Source organism: Chelonia mydas, chromosome 9, assembly GCF_015237465.2.
Source record: "Chelonia mydas isolate rCheMyd1 chromosome 9, rCheMyd1.pri.v2, whole genome shotgun sequence".
Classification (NCBI taxonomy): Eukaryota; Metazoa; Chordata; order Testudines; family Cheloniidae; genus Chelonia; species Chelonia mydas.
Genome location: NC_057855.1, coordinates 54,101,698 through 54,120,540, shown reverse-complemented (window position 1 = coordinate 54,120,540; position 18,843 = coordinate 54,101,698). Strand labels below are relative to the sequence as shown.

General features: G+C 47.1%; 2 protein-coding genes across 8 annotated transcripts in view; one reads left to right on the top strand and one right to left on the bottom strand.

The window, feature by feature from the left end:
- Positions 1-16,330, bottom strand: part of THAP4 (THAP domain containing 4) — a 79,433-nt gene extending 63,103 nt beyond the window's left edge. For all 5 annotated transcript variants that reach the window (XR_006283772.1, XM_043522451.1, XM_037908070.2 and 2 more), the window contains exons 1-2: positions 16,119-16,330; positions 11,160-12,319 (exon numbers count right to left, since the gene is read on the bottom strand). Coding sequence is in view for 4 of the 5 variants with exons in the window: in XM_043522451.1 (XP_043378386.1) it covers positions 11,160-12,319; positions 16,119-16,195 (1,237 nt within the window). In the remaining variant the exon portion in view is untranslated. The remainder of the gene's footprint in view (positions 1-11,159; positions 12,320-16,118) is intronic.
- A 45-nt stretch (positions 16,331-16,375) lies between these two features.
- Positions 16,376-18,843, top strand: part of ATG4B (autophagy related 4B cysteine peptidase) — a 46,498-nt gene continuing 44,030 nt past the window's right edge. For 2 of the 3 annotated variants that reach the window (XM_043522453.1, XM_043522454.1), the window contains exons 1-2: positions 16,569-16,615; positions 16,758-16,996. In XM_043522453.1, the coding sequence (XP_043378388.1) occupies positions 16,584-16,615; positions 16,758-16,996 (271 nt within the window). In that variant the 5' untranslated portion in view covers positions 16,569-16,583. Of the gene's footprint in view, positions 16,616-16,757; positions 16,997-18,843 lie in introns of all 3 variants that reach the window. The other variant, XM_043522452.1, reaches the window with a different exon arrangement.

Here is an 18,843-nt window from a genome sequence, read left to right as displayed (position 1 = left end):
AAGATAAAGCAGGCAGTGAATTTCAGTTTTTGACTGTGTGAAAAGAGATACCTATTTTCAGACAACCTGAGCACCGGGAGTAGCCTCCACTGGGGGTGGGGCTGGTTCCAGAGTTTGTGCGGGGTCCGAAGGTGGGTGGCTGAGAGTTGGTTGAGAGTTGCCTCAGGAAGGTGGGACCCCGAACGTGGCGGTGGAGGGACACCCTGGGCCTGGTGGAACGCTCAGGGGGTCCAGAACTGCCAGTGGGGTTGCCAGTGGGGTACTGAGGTGTCCTGTCTGAGGCTGCCTGGGCCTGATTGGGGTACGTCCGAAGCTCCCGATGCCCTACCTGACCTAAGGGAGGGAGACTGGGAGCGGGATGGCAAAGGAGGGGCGATGCTCGAGTGCACCAAGGAAGGCTCTGCATCCCCCGAGGGCGGGATGGGTACCACGAGGAATGGCGAGATCTGGGCGGTGACTGGTGCCGTTGTGGAGAGCGGTACTGTGAGGTTGACAGGCGCCAAGAAGTTGGACCTCGCCTCGATGGGGAGCGGCGTCGAGAGAGCGACTGGTGCCGCGCCGGAGATCTGCGCCGTGCCGGAGAGCGGTGCTGCAATTGGCAACTTGGAGAGGTGCGGTGCCGCTATGGAGAGCGATGCACGGAATGATGACCGTCTGAGCGGTGCCACGAGGTCTCAGACCATGACCTAAACATCGAGTGAGACCATGACCTATCAGCTGACAACCATCTCGAGCGGGAATGGCTCCAAGGATCAGGGTTGCAAGACCAGTACCGCGAGTCGGACCAGAGCTGTGAGTTAGACCAGTGCGTAACATACGTGTGGTGCCAGGACTCAGAATGGTGCTGGGACTCAGAGCGGCGCGGTGATGCTGGTCTGGGGGCAGACAGCCCAAACATTTCCGGTTTGCCCCTTGACGGTACCGGGGCTCGAGTTGGTGGAGTCCCCGAGACCAGGGACACAGGCGCAGTCATCTCAATGAGCCCTCTAGCGGCCTCAAAAGTGTCCAGAGTGGAGGGCAGCGTGACCTCCTCCACCTGCAGGGGATCCGGGGCTGCCCGGGGAACCGAGGGCCCTTGCGGGCTGAGGTCTACTGGAGGGTCTGTCAGTCTTATGGGTATGGTCTGCACCGTGTCCTGCTGGGGCCGCGGCGTCCGCTTCAAACCTCTGAGGGGGTCCTCCCATGGCCTGCTTTTTACGGGCGGCCGGGGAGTGGGAGCGGTGCCTGGGGGAGCGCTTCTGGGCCCGGGAGATTGCCGGTTCCTAGGAGGGCATGCCGAGTCCTTTTGCGGTGCTGTAGACGGTGCCGGTGGAGGAGCGCTCTGCACCGAGGGGCTCAGGCCCAAATCTTGCGGCGGATGGAGAACAGACTCCATGAGGAGTTGTTTCAGGCGAATGTCCCTCACCTTTCTGGTATGGGGTTTAAATGCCTTGCAAATTTTACACTTGTCCGCCTGGTGGGCCTCTCCCAGACACCGAAAACAGCAGTTGTGGGGATTGCCCATGGGCATAGGCTTGCCGCAGGAGCTACAAGGTTTGAAGCCCTGGGACAGCATGCCCTGGAGCCCCACAGGGCACTCGTTGAAGGGGAAAACCCCCCAACTGCTATAAATTATACTTAACACTAGAGATAATGACTAACAATTAACTAACAATGGGTAACTATATACAAAGATAAGTAAGGTAGCTAGGGAGTAGTGGAGTACTTGAGAACAAGAGACCACTGTTCCAACAACCGTCACTGGCGGTAAGAAGGAACTGAAGGGTGGGGTCGGGCTGGCAGGGTCGTATATAGAGCACCATATTGGTGCCACTCCAGGGGGCTCCACAGCCAGCCCGACGGGAAGCTGCTAGGGAAAAGTTTCTGACTTCTGTGCAAGCGGCATGCGCACACCTAACTGGAATAGATATAAGCAAGCACTCGGAGAAGAACAAGTTTAATCTTTCTCTGACTCCCCCCCCCCTCCCCCCCAACATTTCTAGATCAAGAGGCAGACTGTACCTGATGGATGGAAGAAATGGCTTCAGGTGCAATGAGCAATTTTATTGTTCCTAATGACCATTTCTTTAAACATTTACATGCCTGGGGAAATTACATAGCTTTTCTGGCAAGTGTCACCAACTTCTGCAGAACGTATTTATTTTTTCAATTGGGTTTCTAGCCCTTAAGTTTGTGAAAATAACTTTCCAGATGTAAACTAAGTATAAATTAATGCAGTCATGTCTTCCTAAGTCTGCAGACAGACAGCTTTAATTGTCTTTGCTGCACCTTGGGAAAGCACCAAGTTGAAGAGTAATAACTGCCACTATTCAGAACCCTGTGGACAGCAGTGAGACTGACAAGAATCATTCATGCATTGTGCTGCTTGGGAAAGCTAGAAGCAGATGCAAAGGCAGACAGAGGAATCACTAATGGGGCATGAAGACTCCAAAACAGAGGCTATGGCAGGGAAAGAGCAGTGGAGACCCATGCTCCTCTCAAAAGCTAGAGGCTGAGGAAAGACAGAGCAGCAGATGAACAAAACAACACCTCTCCCCTGCCACTTGTTGTAGCTAGAAGGGAGAGAGGAGGAGCAGATATTTCATCCACCTTTGAAGCAGTTGGCAGATTCTAGGGTGGGAGGTGGAGGTGGTGGGAGAAGCAAAAGAATCCTCTTTCTCCTGAGTAGTCAGAGGAGTTTGGGGATTCAAGTTTATCAGGCACCTACTACCCCACAGAGGATTTGAAAGACAAAGCCCCTGAGTAAAGTCCAGGAACAGCATCATTAAGAATTTGAGCACACAAAAAATCTTTCCCAGCAGCTGGGGCACAGGTTTATTTCTCACCTGGGTGTTGCCTCTGGGCGATGATGCCCTCAGATCTCTTGCATCAGTCTTCTGGCAAGCAGGTTTAGTTCCCTGATCTCTGATAAATTTTAAGCCTTGTGTGTGAGTGGATGGAGGTAAATGAGTTGGGCTGGGTGCGTAAGGGAGTAGGAGAGAGACAGAGACAGATGGAATGAATTAGAAAAGAGATGAATGATTTTAAAAGAGAGAGACTGAGAAATTGAGAGGGGGGAAGTATTGGGAGAAGAAAGAAGCATCAGAAAATAGAGGCAGCAGCAGAGAACACAACATAGGGAAGTGATATAATGCGGTAGAGGAGAGAGAGAAAATAAGAAGCTAACTGACAATGAAAACAAAGGAGAAAGGGATAAACCATGATCTATGATAGGAAAGAAAGGAAAGTGGAGTGAAGCCAGGATGGAAAAGAGGGTAGGAGAGGAGCAAGAAAGATGCAGTAAGTAGCATTTTAAACAAATGATTAAGATAGAGGGTTGATTGAGAACATCTTAGAATTAAGTATAAGTGCTTTATTCTTTTACATTACAGAAGGAATGGCTAGCAGACTTCACTCTTCAGCTGGGAGACGTTGGTAAATTCTTCAACCTTGCTAACAGCTTGCATTATTTGGTGACACAACTGATTTTAAAAGCCTGGGAGTTTAATGGAGCTGAAATAAAGTATTTCATTGGAATGTGATTTATTATTTATGACTGAACTGGCTTATGCTGGTTTTCTTACCAGCTGATCTGTACTATGCCTTGTATAGCAAGTGAAGGCTGGAGTACTTTAAGAGGGAGGCTAACTGCCTGTGGGATCATGGTTAGGGTGAGTAGAGCTAGATGATCGTTGTGGAAGAACATAAAGTGGTGTTTGCAAAGGAAAGGGAAATGTATCTCTGGCATGCTGGGTTGATTTGTTTTAAATATCAGTGTTATCAATGTAATCCTTGTTTAGAGGAATCACTCTAAAGAGGTGATGAATATTTTCCTTATTATGGAGCTAAGCTTCAAGCAGGACTCTTGCAAACATTCTACCAGCTGCATTATCAAAAGGTGCCTCATAGTACTGGGGAATGTGAATTTTAGTTTAAGGACTTTGTTGCAAAGGAGAGAACTACTAACATTCTGGACATCAGAGGTAAAACCTTGGGATGAAATCCACCAATAGTATAATTCATAGTGTGTGAGATCATGTGATGCAGTAAAGACATAATAAAACCTATAAACTCAGTGTCCTCTCCCAATTCCTTAACTATGTGGTGGTGAAATAGGTCAGAAAAAGCCAGGGGAAGATAAAATGCTCAGTCTTCTAGCCCAACTCACCCCAACTAGTCTGGGTAGTTAACCAGTGGAACAACTTATCCAGGGTCATGGTGGATTCTCCATCATGGGCAATTTTAAAATCAAGACAGGATGTTTCTTCTAAGAGATCTGCTCTAGGAATTATTTTGGGAAATTGTATGGCCTGCGTTATACAGGTCAGACTAGAGGAGCACAATGATCCCTTCTGAACTTGGAATCTGTGAAAACCATGTCCACTGAAAAAATTTAAAGGTGCATGCATGCTGCAGACTGACTCATAGAACACAACCTAAATTTGAAGATATCATCCTCTGTTGAAATGATAAGGGAATTCACTGTGATGTTAGTTTAGCTACTATTGACCTTCTCCATACTGCTCCCCCACTGTAGATATACTTTCCCCCCTTGCATATTTTCATCTTCTTCCAGTGTTATTGCCTCTCTTTCCATGGACACGGCCACTGCTTCTTCCCTTCCCTACACACTATCCCAGCATCCCCTACCCCCCACACTGGGTCCTCTCCTCATACATGCATCTCCATTGACCAACTCCAGTATTCCTAGCCTGGTTGTTCACCAGATATACAATTTCTGCTCCTTCCCACTTTGGGGAGCCATGAGGTCCGCAACACTCCTAACCTAATCACCAAATCCACTCCCTGTTGACAGACAAGCTATGCCAAGATCTCTTGGTTTCCATTTCCCCTCCCAAACTAAACAAACAAGGTGCTTTATCACCTGACCTCACCTCACCGCTCAAAATTCACAGACAAGCTGTCATCTGATCTTTCCCATCCAAAGACAGGCCTTGATGTTAAATTCCCACCTACACCAAAAACAAGCTTAAAAGTGAGTGACTCCTTTCGCTTTGCTATAGGAGCCAGTGCAGTCCCCAATCCTCCAGACTCATACTGAGGCAAAGATACAATCCCTATCCTTCTGACCGGTTTCCACTACTCTGTGACTAGTCATTCTCCTTTCCTGCCTCTGCAACATTGTTTTACAGAACTATCAAACTCTGTCCCCATTTTTAGACATTCACAAGATTTGTATTTTGTTATGAATGAAGATTGCATAACCAGGGTCAGCGTGTGCTACAGCTACAGCATACTGTATCAAAATGCTGCAGGAAGACTTTCTGACTTCTGCAGCCTGCTAGTACTAATTCACAGAATATAGAAAAAATGTTAAAATTACATATTTTGGAACTCCCCAACATCCTAAGGCAGGGGTGGGCAAACTTTTTGGCCTGAGGGCCACATCTGGGAATAGAAATTGTATGGCAGGCCATGAATGCTCACAAAATTGGGGTTGGGATGTGGGAGGGGGGGTCAGAGCTCTGGTTAGGGGTGTGGGCTCTGGGCTGGGGCCAGAAATGAGGAGTTCAAGGTGCAGGAGGGGGCTCCGGGCTGGGGGAGGATGCGGGGGTGAGGGCTCCGGTTGGGGGTGCAGGCTCTGGGGTGGGGCTGGGGATGAGAGGTTTGGGGTGCAGGAGGGTGCTCCAGGCTGGGATCAAGGGGTTTGGAGGGTGGGAGGGGGACAGGGCTGGGGCAGGGGGTTGGGGCGTGGAGGGAGGCTCAGGGGTGCAGGCTCCAGGCAGCGCTTTCCTCAAGTGGCTCCCAGAAGCAGCGGCATGTCCCTTCTCTGGCTCCTATGTGGAGGTGTGGCCAGGCAGCTCTGCACGCTGCCTCGTCCGCAGGCACCGTCCCTGCAGTTCCCATTGGCCGCGGTTCCTGGCCAATGGGAGCTGCGGGGGTGGCGCTTGGGGTGGGGGTGGCGTGCAGAGTGGAGCCCCCTGGGTGCCCCTACATGTAGGAGCCAGGGGGTGGGGGGGCCATGAGCTCCTTCTGGGAGCCACGTGGAGCAGCCCCCGACCCTGGTCCCCGGCTGAAGCGACGGAGCGGGGTAAGCCCCAGACCCCACTCCCCAGCGCGAGCTCGAGGGACAGATTAAAACGGCTGGCAGGCCAGATTAAAATGGCTGGTGGGCCAGATTTGGCCCGTGGGCCGCAGTTTGCCCACTCCTGTCCTAAGGAAACTGTGCATTTATAAATGATATAAGCTTTCTTTTAGGTCTTCCTTAATTAACATTTTTAATTGCTTTCTAATACAAGCTGTGGAATTCAAAGGTTTTGCTGCAAGCTTACTTTCCCTCCACTGTACAGTATAGAACTGCTTCTATTTTAATTCATATTACATAGTTTATTATGACGAAGTTTGTGATCTCACCAAGAAAAAGGGGAGAAACAATACAAACGGACAAAAAAGGGATGGAAGAAACAGCAGCATCTCTACCATGGCCAGAAGCGTACTTTTATGTTCCCCGTCACTGTATATGAGCATCTCACAATCTTTAATGTATTTACCCTCACAACACCCTTTTCAGGTAGAGAACATAAGAACGGCCATATTGGGTCAGACCAAAGGTCCATCCAGCCCAGTATCCTGTCTTCCAACAGTGGCCAATGCCAGGTGCCCCAGAGGGAATGAACAGAACAGATAATCATCAAGTGATCCACTCCCTGTCTCCCATTCCCAGCTTCTGGCAAACAGAGACACCATCCCTGCCCATCCTGGCTAATAGCCATTGATGGACCTATCCTCCATGAATTTATCTAATTCTTTTTTAAACCCTGTTATAGTCTTGAACTGAACAAATCCCCCGAACAAATCCCCCCTCCTAAATATTTGCTAAACTGCCCCCCTCAGGTATTAGGCTGTCTCAACAGCAGCACACAGTGTGAGGGATTGTTAAATCTTTCCCTAGTTTCATACTGGTTAAGGCGAGAAGATTCCATTATGATAATCTAGTCTGTCCTGCTGCATAACACAGGCTATCAAATTTCACCCAGGAATTTCTGCATCAAGCTCATAGCTTCTGGCTCAGCTAGAGGAGACAGAGTCCAGTGAAAGGAAGGGGAGGTTTCAGATTGGATATAATTGCCTGATATCCCTCCCATCCAACTCCTGACACACATTCCTATATTAAAGAAGCAAGATCACAAAAAGTGTTGTCCGATTTTGCTACCTCCTGAGACCATCGGGTCAGAGATAGATTAATTTTCAGCTCATTTTAGCATCAGTCTGGAGCCCTGCATTCTGTTTTTTAAATTAAATTAAATTTTAAATGAATTTAGTGCTGATGTCAGGTTTATGTCAGACAGTCTCAGAGACTGAGACCCTCCCTTTGTCCAAAGAACAGGTATTGCAGAGGAATCAGCAGGGCGACATCCCCCACACTGCCCCAACAATGTGCTACTGCCCTGATTTGGAGCAACCACTTAAAGGGATGAGAGTATTCAGCCTCTAGGAGTGTTCAACTCTTGGTCTCTGACACCATCAATAAAGACATGGATTTTGCTGACTGGCTTTGTAATGCTAACCCAGTCTGGATTGGGAACGCCTGCTCACTTCACACAGACCACTGAAGAGGTGTCAGATTCAACTAGTGCACAAAAATAAAAGCCCCACATTTATATCCTATTACCAGTCTCAAAAGCCATCCAATTCACCCAAAACTGTTTTCATTCAAGTGCAAGAATTATGAAAACTAATGTATGTATATTAGGTTTAGTAAGACTTCTAAAACAAATCTAATTTGGGGGAAGTCTAAATGTTATACTCATTTTTCAAATAATTCAGGTAGCTTCAGATGTGAATCAATTCTTCACTGTTTTTGTTTTTAATAACACAGCCTTCACAAAAGCAGACACTAGATTCAAAAGGGGTTCCAGTGAAGCAAAAACCTTTGAATGGTAGAATTTTAACTCTTTGACTAATAAATACAGTATTTTAGCTGCATTTAACCATACCTTTGGTTGCTGCATTGCTGGCCATATTCCCCAGGGTTATTTTTAGACTGCTCATCTTAGCTCCCTATTCTTTCCTTGGTCACCAGGAAATGTTTTGGACTTGGTTGATAAGATAGTAATATAGCAAATGATCTCACGATTAGGTGAGAATGTTATCCCAGTTTCTGCTGGGAGTTGTAGTTTAATTTAAAACAGGCTCTTACAAAAGTAACCGACCTGATACACAGCAGTTGCACAATTAGCATGACCCAACTTTAAAAACAGAAAACCTGGACTGCTCTAAATATAGTCAAAGGGGATGAGGTGTAGAAGGATTTGGTAGTTAAGAGACGCCTTCAAGAAGGACAAGAGGATTTGGCAGTAATTGTCTCCAATCAGAGCAGTCTGTTCATAACATTCTCCTCCTCTCCTGACCCTCCACTGGCTTTTCAGCAACATTTCCCCAGTGCTTTAGATTAAGATCCTTATTTCTTTCTCCCAATATCTTTACTCTCCCTCAGGAGATGAATTTTGGTCCCAGCTGCCTTTTTCTAGGACTCTGGCACCTATCAAATGATTTACTGCATGCTCTGACATGCAGTAAAATCTTGAACACTTCAGATTCCAGGCTCTCAGACTGGCACGCTCTGGGCTATGAGGAACCCCAGACTCCAAAACATGTCAGAATATATAACAATTCAATAGGGAGACTCCATGCTGAGGCCAGTTGCAGATGGGCCTAAGGTTCGTCTTGGCACCAGCAGTTTTAGTGGGGTGGCAGAATGCCAGGAAGCAGGGGTGGTCAGCCGGCTGGCCTGCTGAACTGGAACCAGGGCATAAAATAATTAGCATAAACAACCTGCAAAATCAGTCTGCCTAGTAACCTTACACACACCCTCATAGGCCATATGTTTAGAAAAGAAACATGGAAGTTTGGCTGTACATTTTCACAGGAAATATACCACATTCTGGCTGAGATGCAAACTGATAAAACTGCTGTGGTAAGGGAGACATGCCCTTCCCAACTCAGAGTTCAGACAAAACAAAGCAACGTTTCAGCCTTAACTGCTTGTTTCCCAAGCTGTCATTCATGGCCAAACAGACCTGAAGAAGAACTCTGGGTAGCTCAAAAGCTAGTCTCTTCCACTCCCGGCAATTGTACGATAAAAGATATTACCTAATTCACCTTCTCTCTTCCAATACTATTATTATTTAACTGATAAATTATGGAGTCTCCTTTATGGGATTCTCAGGAAACGAAAAGCACTCTCAATTTAGCTTTTGTATCAATCTACCCTTAGCACTCACACAAAATATAAACTGCCCAACTCGACAGTTGGCTTCAGTTTTATTAGTGGTTTTTTAAGACTATATAAACAAGAAGACAGAAGCGTGAGTAGGTGGTACATGCCAATATGGATGCTAATATTAAAACAAACTCTTCTTTAAGATTTATGGACAGCAGTTAAAACTTTACCAATGTAAACTTTACGCAGTAAACAATTTATAATCACTTAGAATTTGTTTGATTATCTAAATATTGCTTTCTATCTTGAGAAAATATTAAATCTGGCAATTTTCAGAATTCCTATTAAAGAGGTTTGATTCTTGTCTTTCAATAAACAGCACATGTATCTCAGAAAATCAGTCATGGTGCTTACTAAATTAGGGCAAAGCATCTTTCAGAGGATCAATTTTATAAGAAGCTCATTTGTAGGAGTTCCAACAAATGTGAACTTATTAAAAATATATTAAGACAACTTATGTTAACCTAAAAAAATTTGTCTAGCAGTTTAGATTAAGGTAATTCTTTTATATTGACACACAAAGAGAATATAAAAATATGCACCAAAAGGTACCAATCACAAGGCTGTTGCAGGTTTTTAGTTACATGTACTAGTAGCTATTTAAGCTTTGATTTTGTGGTTTATAGTATTGTAGGAAACCCTGGATGAAGTTACAAATTTTGAACGATTTCACTTCTACTACGTAGTCCTGCGGGGACAAACAAACAAAAAACACCCAACCTTGACATCATTTTAGTGATATTTTTTCCACCTACATTAAAATGTGGGATTTTTCCATGGGAAAGACCTATTAAAATTGGGACCTTCTCATGGAAAAATAAGGTTGGGTGGCAACCCTAAATATAAGCAGGTAGTTTATATTCTCTTAGTTGAATTTAGAGATAGGAATTGCCACAATGGATTAGAGCAGTGGGGTCCATTTACACCAGTATCCTGTCTCTGACACTGGCTAGTACTAGAAGCTTCAGAGGAAGAGGTAAGAAACCCCACAATGGAATACCCCTAGGGAAAGTTTTTCTTCCGAACACTGTCAGTTGGGGGCTGGGCTTATGCTCTGAAGAATGAGTCTTTGCCACCCTGAACAGGAAGCCGCAGCAGTGCCAGGATGCAGAGAGGAGGCTTGGAGTGCTCCAGGTGTCCACACTGCACTTGCCATGGCAAGAGAGAGGCGATGCTGACTTGCCTGGCCTGATGTGTGGGCTGCCTAGCTAGGCAGGTTCAATGCTTGCCCCGAGAAAGCCATATGGGCAGAGGCACTAGAGATGTCCAGAGCCACTGCCCAGTGGCCAAGATCCCTGGAGGAGTGCTTCTAGGACTGGCCACCCCAGTGCTGCAGAAAGGAGCTCTGGTGGAGTGTGATGTATCACACAGAGTCTGCACCCAGCAGTGCCACTGCTGGAGCCTCCCACAGGATAAGCAGAGGTTATGGGGGGGTTGGGGTGAGGGATCCAGGACTCCCGAGCCCAAAGTCCAGCACAACGGGGATAGGAAGCCATGGGCTGGGTGGAGACAGCATTGTCAGGTAGATGCTTTCAACCCTACCCAAACCCAATGGGACCCACCTTACAATAAGTGTCAAATTCAGGTCATTATGAAACAACTCAACGAGCTAGGGTTGGGCTCAGATTTGCTGTGGTCTAGTTGGGCTTTAAAATTAGGCCCTAGCAGACGTCTAGCTCCTTAAACATGACAAATAAATCCTTGTGGCCTTTATGATCAGCTTCAAGTAGAAACTGAACTAGTTAAAAATGGCTGGGGAAGGGAAAGTAGAGTCTAATTGGAGTACTTTCTATTTAGAAGCAAGGCAAAACACATTACCCTAGATCAGAGATGACCTTAAAGAGCACCTCTTTTGTAAGACTTTAACTAGATAGCCTCTTACTTTAGCCAAAAGAATGAATTCTGCCCCAATTACAAAGGCACTGAAGGTACTGACCACAGTCCTGGGACAGCAGACTGTTCAAGTATGGGAAACTGATCTTCTCTAGTTCATCCAGCTTCTCCTTCAGCTTCTTGACTTGGCTGTCAGAGCGGCTGATTCTCTGCCTCAACAGCTTCAGCTCTCCATTCTTTTTCTCCACCTGCTCCCGTAAGCAGCACACTTCGTTTTTGCTTTGCCTAGAGGAGAAACAGTACGAATGGAGGGAGTCAATGAGCTTGCAAGCTCCTGAGGCTGAGATGATGACCTCATTGATTGACATGGGGTTGGCATCTGTCTCTCCCTTCTGACCTACCACAGCCTCTGTTGCTGGCTGAGGGGTAAGGTCTGCAGGGGATGCTGACAAACTCTGGGAAGGTTTCTGAGGGGTTGCAGTAAGTGATGAATTAGGGGAGCTTTCTGCTAAGGTCTTATTGTGCCCCATGATGTTGCTACTGCAGCTTGGTTCCACATCTCTCTTTGGCCTTTTCTTCTCAAGTTGCTCTTTTGGGAAAGATGGCTTCTCTCTGGTGTGCTTAGAGGAAAAGCTGTAAGAGTGGAGGGAGCCAATAAATTTGCAAGCCCCAGAAACTGGAGGTGTGAAGTCATCAATTGATATACCACTTCTATCTGTTATCCAGCTCTCAGTATGGACTGTGCTTCCAGAACAATCATCCACAGATGGTCTTTCCGGCTTTTTCTGGAGTCCTGTCTTTGTGACTAAATTATCAACTAACATCCTTCTCAGAGGCCCTTCCAACTGCCCACAGACATTCTCTCCTTGCTCAGACATTGACCCAATTTCAGTTTGCAGAGTCACCTGCTCCATCTCTTTAGTCCCTTGCATCATCATAAAGTCTTGGTCAGAATATGAGGTTCTCTCAACTACCTCACAGCCTCCTTCCCTTGGTTGATCTCCATCCCTTGCAGGTATTTGGCTTGCTATTTTAATTCTACTTTTGACATAATCTTGGTTGTCGTCTTTCTTCTCTGTGAGCTGGAAGATAGTTGGCACAGCTGTTGGCTTGAGTAGCCGATGCTGATCTTCCAGCCGTTTGGAGAAACTATCTTTGGTGAAATGCTCACTGCAGAGAAAGGAGTACTTGGTGGGAGTCCAGTTGTCCCTTTGAACTGCTTTTAACCACTGGATCAGACGTTTTGAGTCCTTTAGAGGGAATCTGCAAACAAGAAGCATAAAAAGGGTAAAATAAATGGATATTTCTATAATCAAAGAAGTTCAGTGTTAGCGGACCATAAGTTTTGGAAACCAAAGTTATCTAGAAAGCAGTATAGTACTGGTTATGCCTGGTTGATGATTGATTATTGAAAGTTTCAGCGGAATGCTAAATATTCATTTCCATGGCTGGCAGTTTAATTCCCCTGAGAGGACATAACCAGTTAGCTTTGTGCTACTGTCTGTTAAAATCAGCTAGCAAGCAACCGACCACTTCACTATGTATTTATACCAGTCAGACACCATGACTCTCCTTGTAAGTGAAGAAAGACAAGATGTGAATAATGAAACCCTCTGCCCCGAACAACAATCTAATCCATCTACAGTCTTCAGGAACTGACTGGTGTTTACACTGAGTAATGAAGGGATATTAAACAAGATATAAAACATCCTACATTCAGGCCTCAATGCCAAGAAATCATAACATTTACACATACTGTATTTCTTATAGTTGACACAAATGCTTGTTTTAGACTGTTTACGGCACCTATCCAGAAAAAACAAACACATAGCCAGGGACTTCACACACAATCATTTTCATAGAGGAATTCAGTAGATTTTCATATCCCATGAGGGAAGAAAAATTAAACTAGGCATATAAGATACAGTTTGAAATGGGCTCGCAAAAGTCATCTTAATTTTGAATTTTTGCTTAGTATTACCAATGCTAAGGTTACATTTGGATCTAGGCAGATGGATCCCCGCACCTACACAGAGACCATGGGCTGCATGCAGGTACAGGTGTCTGCCTGCATAGTTCCATTTGCATGTTTGTGACTTTGGACCATATGGCCCACTATTTTAACAGAGCATCTGAGGTGAATGTGTTCAGGCAGGAATACCAATATTACTCAAACCAGCTATGATTACTCAGCAACCTTACAAACCAAAAATAATCAGAAGAACTTTCTGAAATTTCAGAAGATGGCAAAACAAATCACAAAATTCATACAATGAAGCATAATGGACATAAAGATTATTAACAGCTTTGCATAATAAAAAAGACACAGCTTACTGTATTTGCAGATTTTAAGTAAGAGACATACAGAACAGAATCAGCATAGTTAGTATTACTATGTTAGTATTACTTATTTCGTGCACAGGAAACATGATTACCTCAATTTCATTACAAACAAGCGTTGTATATAATTTGCTCTTGAGTTGTCTTCAGTTTCTAACTACAAGAGGAAAGCAATATTTTTATCCTGGGTTTTTTGGAAGAGAAAAAGACTACTACTACAGAGCATTTCTTTAATGGAGTTTCTCTTGGATGCCACCTGCAGTAATAGAATATGTCCCAGAAAGAAAGCAGTTTGCATGTAACTCATGGAACCTCTTTCCCTACTGTTCATTCTGGGCCAAGCTGTCTTATTGTTCAGCAAAGACATAAGAGGAGGGCAAGATTGTGTGCATCCCACATCACCAGCATGAGGGTACATGATGACAAAACTATTACACGTACTAGCTGAGATATGCAGTGGGAGAAATGTGCGTGTGTACAGTCCTTAACGCCAGCCTTGGGCTATAACAAGACTAAGCTGCAGTTTCAGTAGCCAGTGGAGACCTTGGAGGGGGTGAAATCCAAGTGTGCGTGTTCCTCATCAATAGCATAACCAGAGTTACTATGGGCAGGTCTACACTAGAAACTTTTGCTAGAATAGCAATGTGAGAGATGGGTGTGATTTTTTTTTTACAACATTTTTATACCAAGAGAAGCCCTAATGTAGACATAATTATATCAGCAAAAAAATGCTTTTGTCGGTATAACTTATACCAGCTCCCTGAACAAGATAAACTATACCAGTAAAAGCATTCTTGACAGTATAACCTGCATCTTAACTAGGAGAGTTTGCCAGTGTAGTTATACCAGCAAAGTTTTTATAATGTAGACTGGACATACATCTAGGGGGAGACCTGCAGGGAAGAAAACACATTGGAGAGTGGGAAGGGAATGCATTTTAGGTCTTGTTTCTATTAGGAAATGTTATTGTGTTTAATCATGATTTTTAACAACACAGTTAGCCAACATAGACTGACCAGTGCTTGTGGTCAGTGCAGACAAGTCATGTTCAACAAGATGTCAGCTAGACTTCATGATTAACTATGTCATCATATCAAACATGGTATGTCTTTGTCTATCCTGACCACAGTCATGGTCAGTTAACTCAACTGTTAAAAATGATTAAATGCTTGCTTAAACACCACACTTTCTAATGTAGACAAGGCCAAAGAGGTAAAGAGTGAGAACATAAGGACCGTGGGGAAGGGAAACATGCATCCCTCATTCATCAACAGCCTAAGAACATAACAGTTGGGATGTCTGCTATAGGAAAATCTGCTGGGGTGGGGATATTGGGAAGTGTTTGTCTGGGAGAAGGAGAAAAGTAGATTGCAGGGGGGTGAAGTAGGGAAGGGAGATGTAAGAGACAGAGATGCATGTTCTGTCCCCCATATCAACAACTTTAAGTGCACAGCAGTACTAAGCAGCTATACTGGCTGGTGGCAGATATTGAGGTGCAATGTGTGTCAGGGAATCATGGCCCTAAAGGTACAGCAAGATTAAACACTTATATGTTGTACAGTTGGAGATTTGTCGAGGTGCAGGATATACATGTGCTGGGGCAGGAGAGAAAGGGGAGGATAAAATTTGTGCAGCTGACAGGAGAGGAAGAAACATGAGAGTCCCTCATCAATCATCTAAGAATGTAGCAGGACTAAACAGCTACACTGGTCAGTGGGAAACCTGCAAAGAGCGGAAGGCAGGGATAGATGAGTACTTGGCAGTCGGAGGAGGGGAAAATGAGAAGGTGTATGTGCATCTGGGGATAGCTGTGACTTTCCATCTTAGGAGGATGGAGGACAGATGCTGCTCTGTGTATTTCTGTTGGATGGATAGGACAGGAGTTTGGCATGTCTAACTTCCTGTCTGGTTGGGGACAAAGAAACAGGGCATCTGTCTAGTGGAGGAGAAAGGTGTGAGTCTGTCTATCTGTGTGAGGATAGGGGTGAATGTGTGTCTGTGTGCAGGGGCCAGGAAGGAATGGAGGTAGGTACATTTGTCTCTGTCCATGACAACGAGGAGGTAGAGGTGTGCGTGTTGGGGGCGGGGGGAGGGAGGCAGGGGTGTACCCAGAGGTAAGTGTAAGTGTGTCAGATTGTGGGAGATACATGTGTTCCTGTTAGGGGGTAGATGAACCTGTCTGTGTGTGAGGGGGGAGCGACAGGTGCACACCAGGTGTAGCTCTGCAAGGGGACAGAGAGGAGGTAGGTGAGTGTCTGTCTGGGAGGGGGACACAGAGAGTGGTTCGGGGGAGTGGGGAGGTGTTTGTCAATGTGTGGCAGTAGGAAGGGACGGGAGGGGTGTGTGGAGCGGGAAAGGGAAGAAAGCCGATAGCTGCCTGTCCGGGCGGTGGGTCGGTAGATGGCTTTACCTGTGAAGGATAAGCAGGTGTGTGTCTGTCAGTCTGTGAAGGCAGGTGTGGGTAGATGTCTGTCTGTCGGGGAGATCTCTCAAGTTGGGACCAGAAAGGGGATCAGTGTCTGTCTGTCTGCAGGGGGCGGGGGATGAGTTAATGTCTGTCTGTCGGGGGGATGAGTCGGTGTCTGTCTGTACAGTCTGTCACTCAGTCAAGGGGTGGGGGAGAGGTCCGGGAAGGGGCGGCTCTGTGCCCCGCGATTCCAGCGGGAGCCAGGCTTGGCGGTCGGGGCGGGGGTACTGGGCCGGCTGAAGCGGCCGCTGTTACCTGTGGAAGGAGACGGCTCCTCTATGCACCTTCCCCTGCCGGTTAGAGCAATTCACCGCCGCGCAGCAGATCACCATCTCCGGCCGGTTGGCCCTTCCCCCCACTCCCCTCACCCCTCCCAACACAGGGGCCGAGGCCAGCCGTACAACAAGATGGCGGAGCCAGGTCACCTCAGCTGCCCCCCTTCCCTGGAACAGGGGTTTCAGTACGATGGGACCGTCAACAAAGATGGCGACCACCATAAGGCCGCCGCCATTTTGGTCGAGGCACCGCCGTACACCACTGTCTCCGCAGAGGAGAACTTCCTAGTACCCCTCTCTGTGCCCTCACTGGGTCTTTCTTTGAGGCGAGGGTTGAGCTTGTGGGGAGCGGATAGGAATGGGAGAATCGAAGGGTTCAAATGAAGCTCAACTGAGGCAGCCATGTTGGAAACAGGGGGCGGGGTTTTGCTGACCGTACTACACGATGGCGGCGCCCACGTATCACACCTGCCCCGGGTAGGTAGGGTGGGGTTGCGCATAGGGCTGAGATCCGGTAATGGGCAAAGCATTTAAAGATCATTCCCTGCTCATTCCCCGACCCCGGCTTCAGCCTGGTGCCAAATGACTCCACCTCACCTGAATCCTTCGTTCCGTACAGCAAAATGGCGGCCCCCGTATGGATGAGGAAGCGGTGCGGCGCAGCTGAACGCGGCAAGCTCCCTTCTCGACCTATCCCGACTGAGAAGCGCTGTGAGCCGCTCTCTGATTGGACGCGCTGGGCTCCTCGTCAGGAGCGGACGGGCTACGCTGCGGCCTGTGTGTATGTGGAGGAGGCAGTAGCTGCAGCCCACTTGGCCCTGGGGCTGGTTAGAGGCAGGAGTCACAGGATGGACGCAGGTGAGCGGCGGCGGGACCCCTGCCAGAGCTCTGGGCCGGCCCCGCCCCGCCCCGCCGCTCGGTGTGTCGGGCTGGCTGTGTCCCTGCTTCCCTGAGCGCCGGTGTTCTCCCCCAACTCGCCACGGGGGAGTAAAGGTGGCGGTGTGTGTGGGAGGGAGGCCCTGGGGTGGGGTGTAGGCTGGTCAATCTCCCTTGATGGTTCCCTTGGTAGGGGTTGAGGGGAAGGTCGTGTAGGGATCAGCAAGGCAGGAAGTGGGGGTAGTGGGGTGTGAGCTGGGGATCCCCAAGGCAGGGGATGTGCAGGTGGGGTCCCAAACTGTGGTCCATTGTTCATTCAGGGCTAGTTGATCCCATGGTGATGCTTTCTCACATCTTGCTGCTAACTCACATTGAAAGTTAAAAATACTCTAGGTCATACACTTTACTTCTCTTCTATATAGGTTCTTATACCACACTTATCAATGTAGTAGCTGTAGACCAAGCTTAGTACACACAGTAAGAGGCTCTTTGCATTACTACTTTCTCTCCTATAAGAGAGTGCCTGTGTTTCATCCTCCCATCCCCCTTTATTTCAGGGACTCCCTGTAACCTGATCCCTTCCCCATGCCAGGGGTTCTCTGTGACCCCCATTCCAGCATGTCAGGGTTTCTGTGTGTACCCTCCTTTTCCAGGTCTCCCTGTTTTCTTTCTCACAACATAAATATTTTAAGCTCAGTGGAGACATGGGCAAAGCTAAAATGAGGGCTACTGTTATGCTAGAATGTGTTCATCTCTGCCATCAACCTTGTATGCTCACATGGGGAGAGATGTCCACAGGACAGTCTCTATTAAAATATGGTCCATGTTATGAAAAAGTTCTGCAGAACTTGGCATAGGATGTGTCAAGCATGATATGTATAAGATACCCTCTCAACCATGCACGCTCCCTGTGGCAATTAGAGGAAGGGAAGTGGCTTGCATTAGGAAGGACACAAGATTTTCTCTTAAAGTGATGAGGAAAACTTAACTGTAGGAGAAAGACAGGAGGGATAGCATGTTGTCATGTAGCACCCAGATAACAGATCAGCAGTGGACACTGTTACAACTTCAAAAAAACCAATGAGTAGTTGTGGCACCTTAGAGACTAACAAATTTATTTGGGCATAAGCTTTTGTGGGCTAAAATCCATTCATCGGATGTATGCAGTGGATAATAGCTCACGTTAATTAATTGGTCTCATTACAGTTGTTATGGCAACACCCATTTTTTCATGTTCTCTGTGTATATATATCTTCCTACTGTATTTTCCACTGCATGCATCCGATGAAGTGGGTTTTAGCCCACAAAAGCTTATGCCCAAATAAATGTTAGTCTCTAAGGTGCCACAAGTATCTGGCTTGGTGGTAGGGGACTGGCGGCAGGCGAGCTCCCTCCCACCCGTGCTTCAAGCCATCCGGTGGAGCGCGGGTCCGCTGCTCTATCTCGGCATTTACCTTTCTGCCACGCATCCGTCTCTGCTGGAGAACTGGCACGGTTTAGAGGGCAGGGTGGTAGAGCGGCTCTGGAGATGGACAGGACTACTCCGGTGTCTGTCCTTTCGAGGGCGGGCGCTGGTGCTCAATCAACTAGTCCTGTCCATGCTCTGCTACCAGCTCAACACCCTGGTTCCGGCCCCGGATTTCCTGGCCAACCTCCGGAAATTGATTCTGGAGTTCTTCTGGTCAGGACTGCACTGGGTCTCTGCAGGGGTTCTCCATCTACCCCTGGAGGAGGGAGGGCAGGGCCTGAAGTGTCTCCGCACTCAGTTCCATGTCTTCCGCCTCCAGGCCCTGCAGAGGCTCCTTTATGGTGCAGGTAGTCCGGCGTGG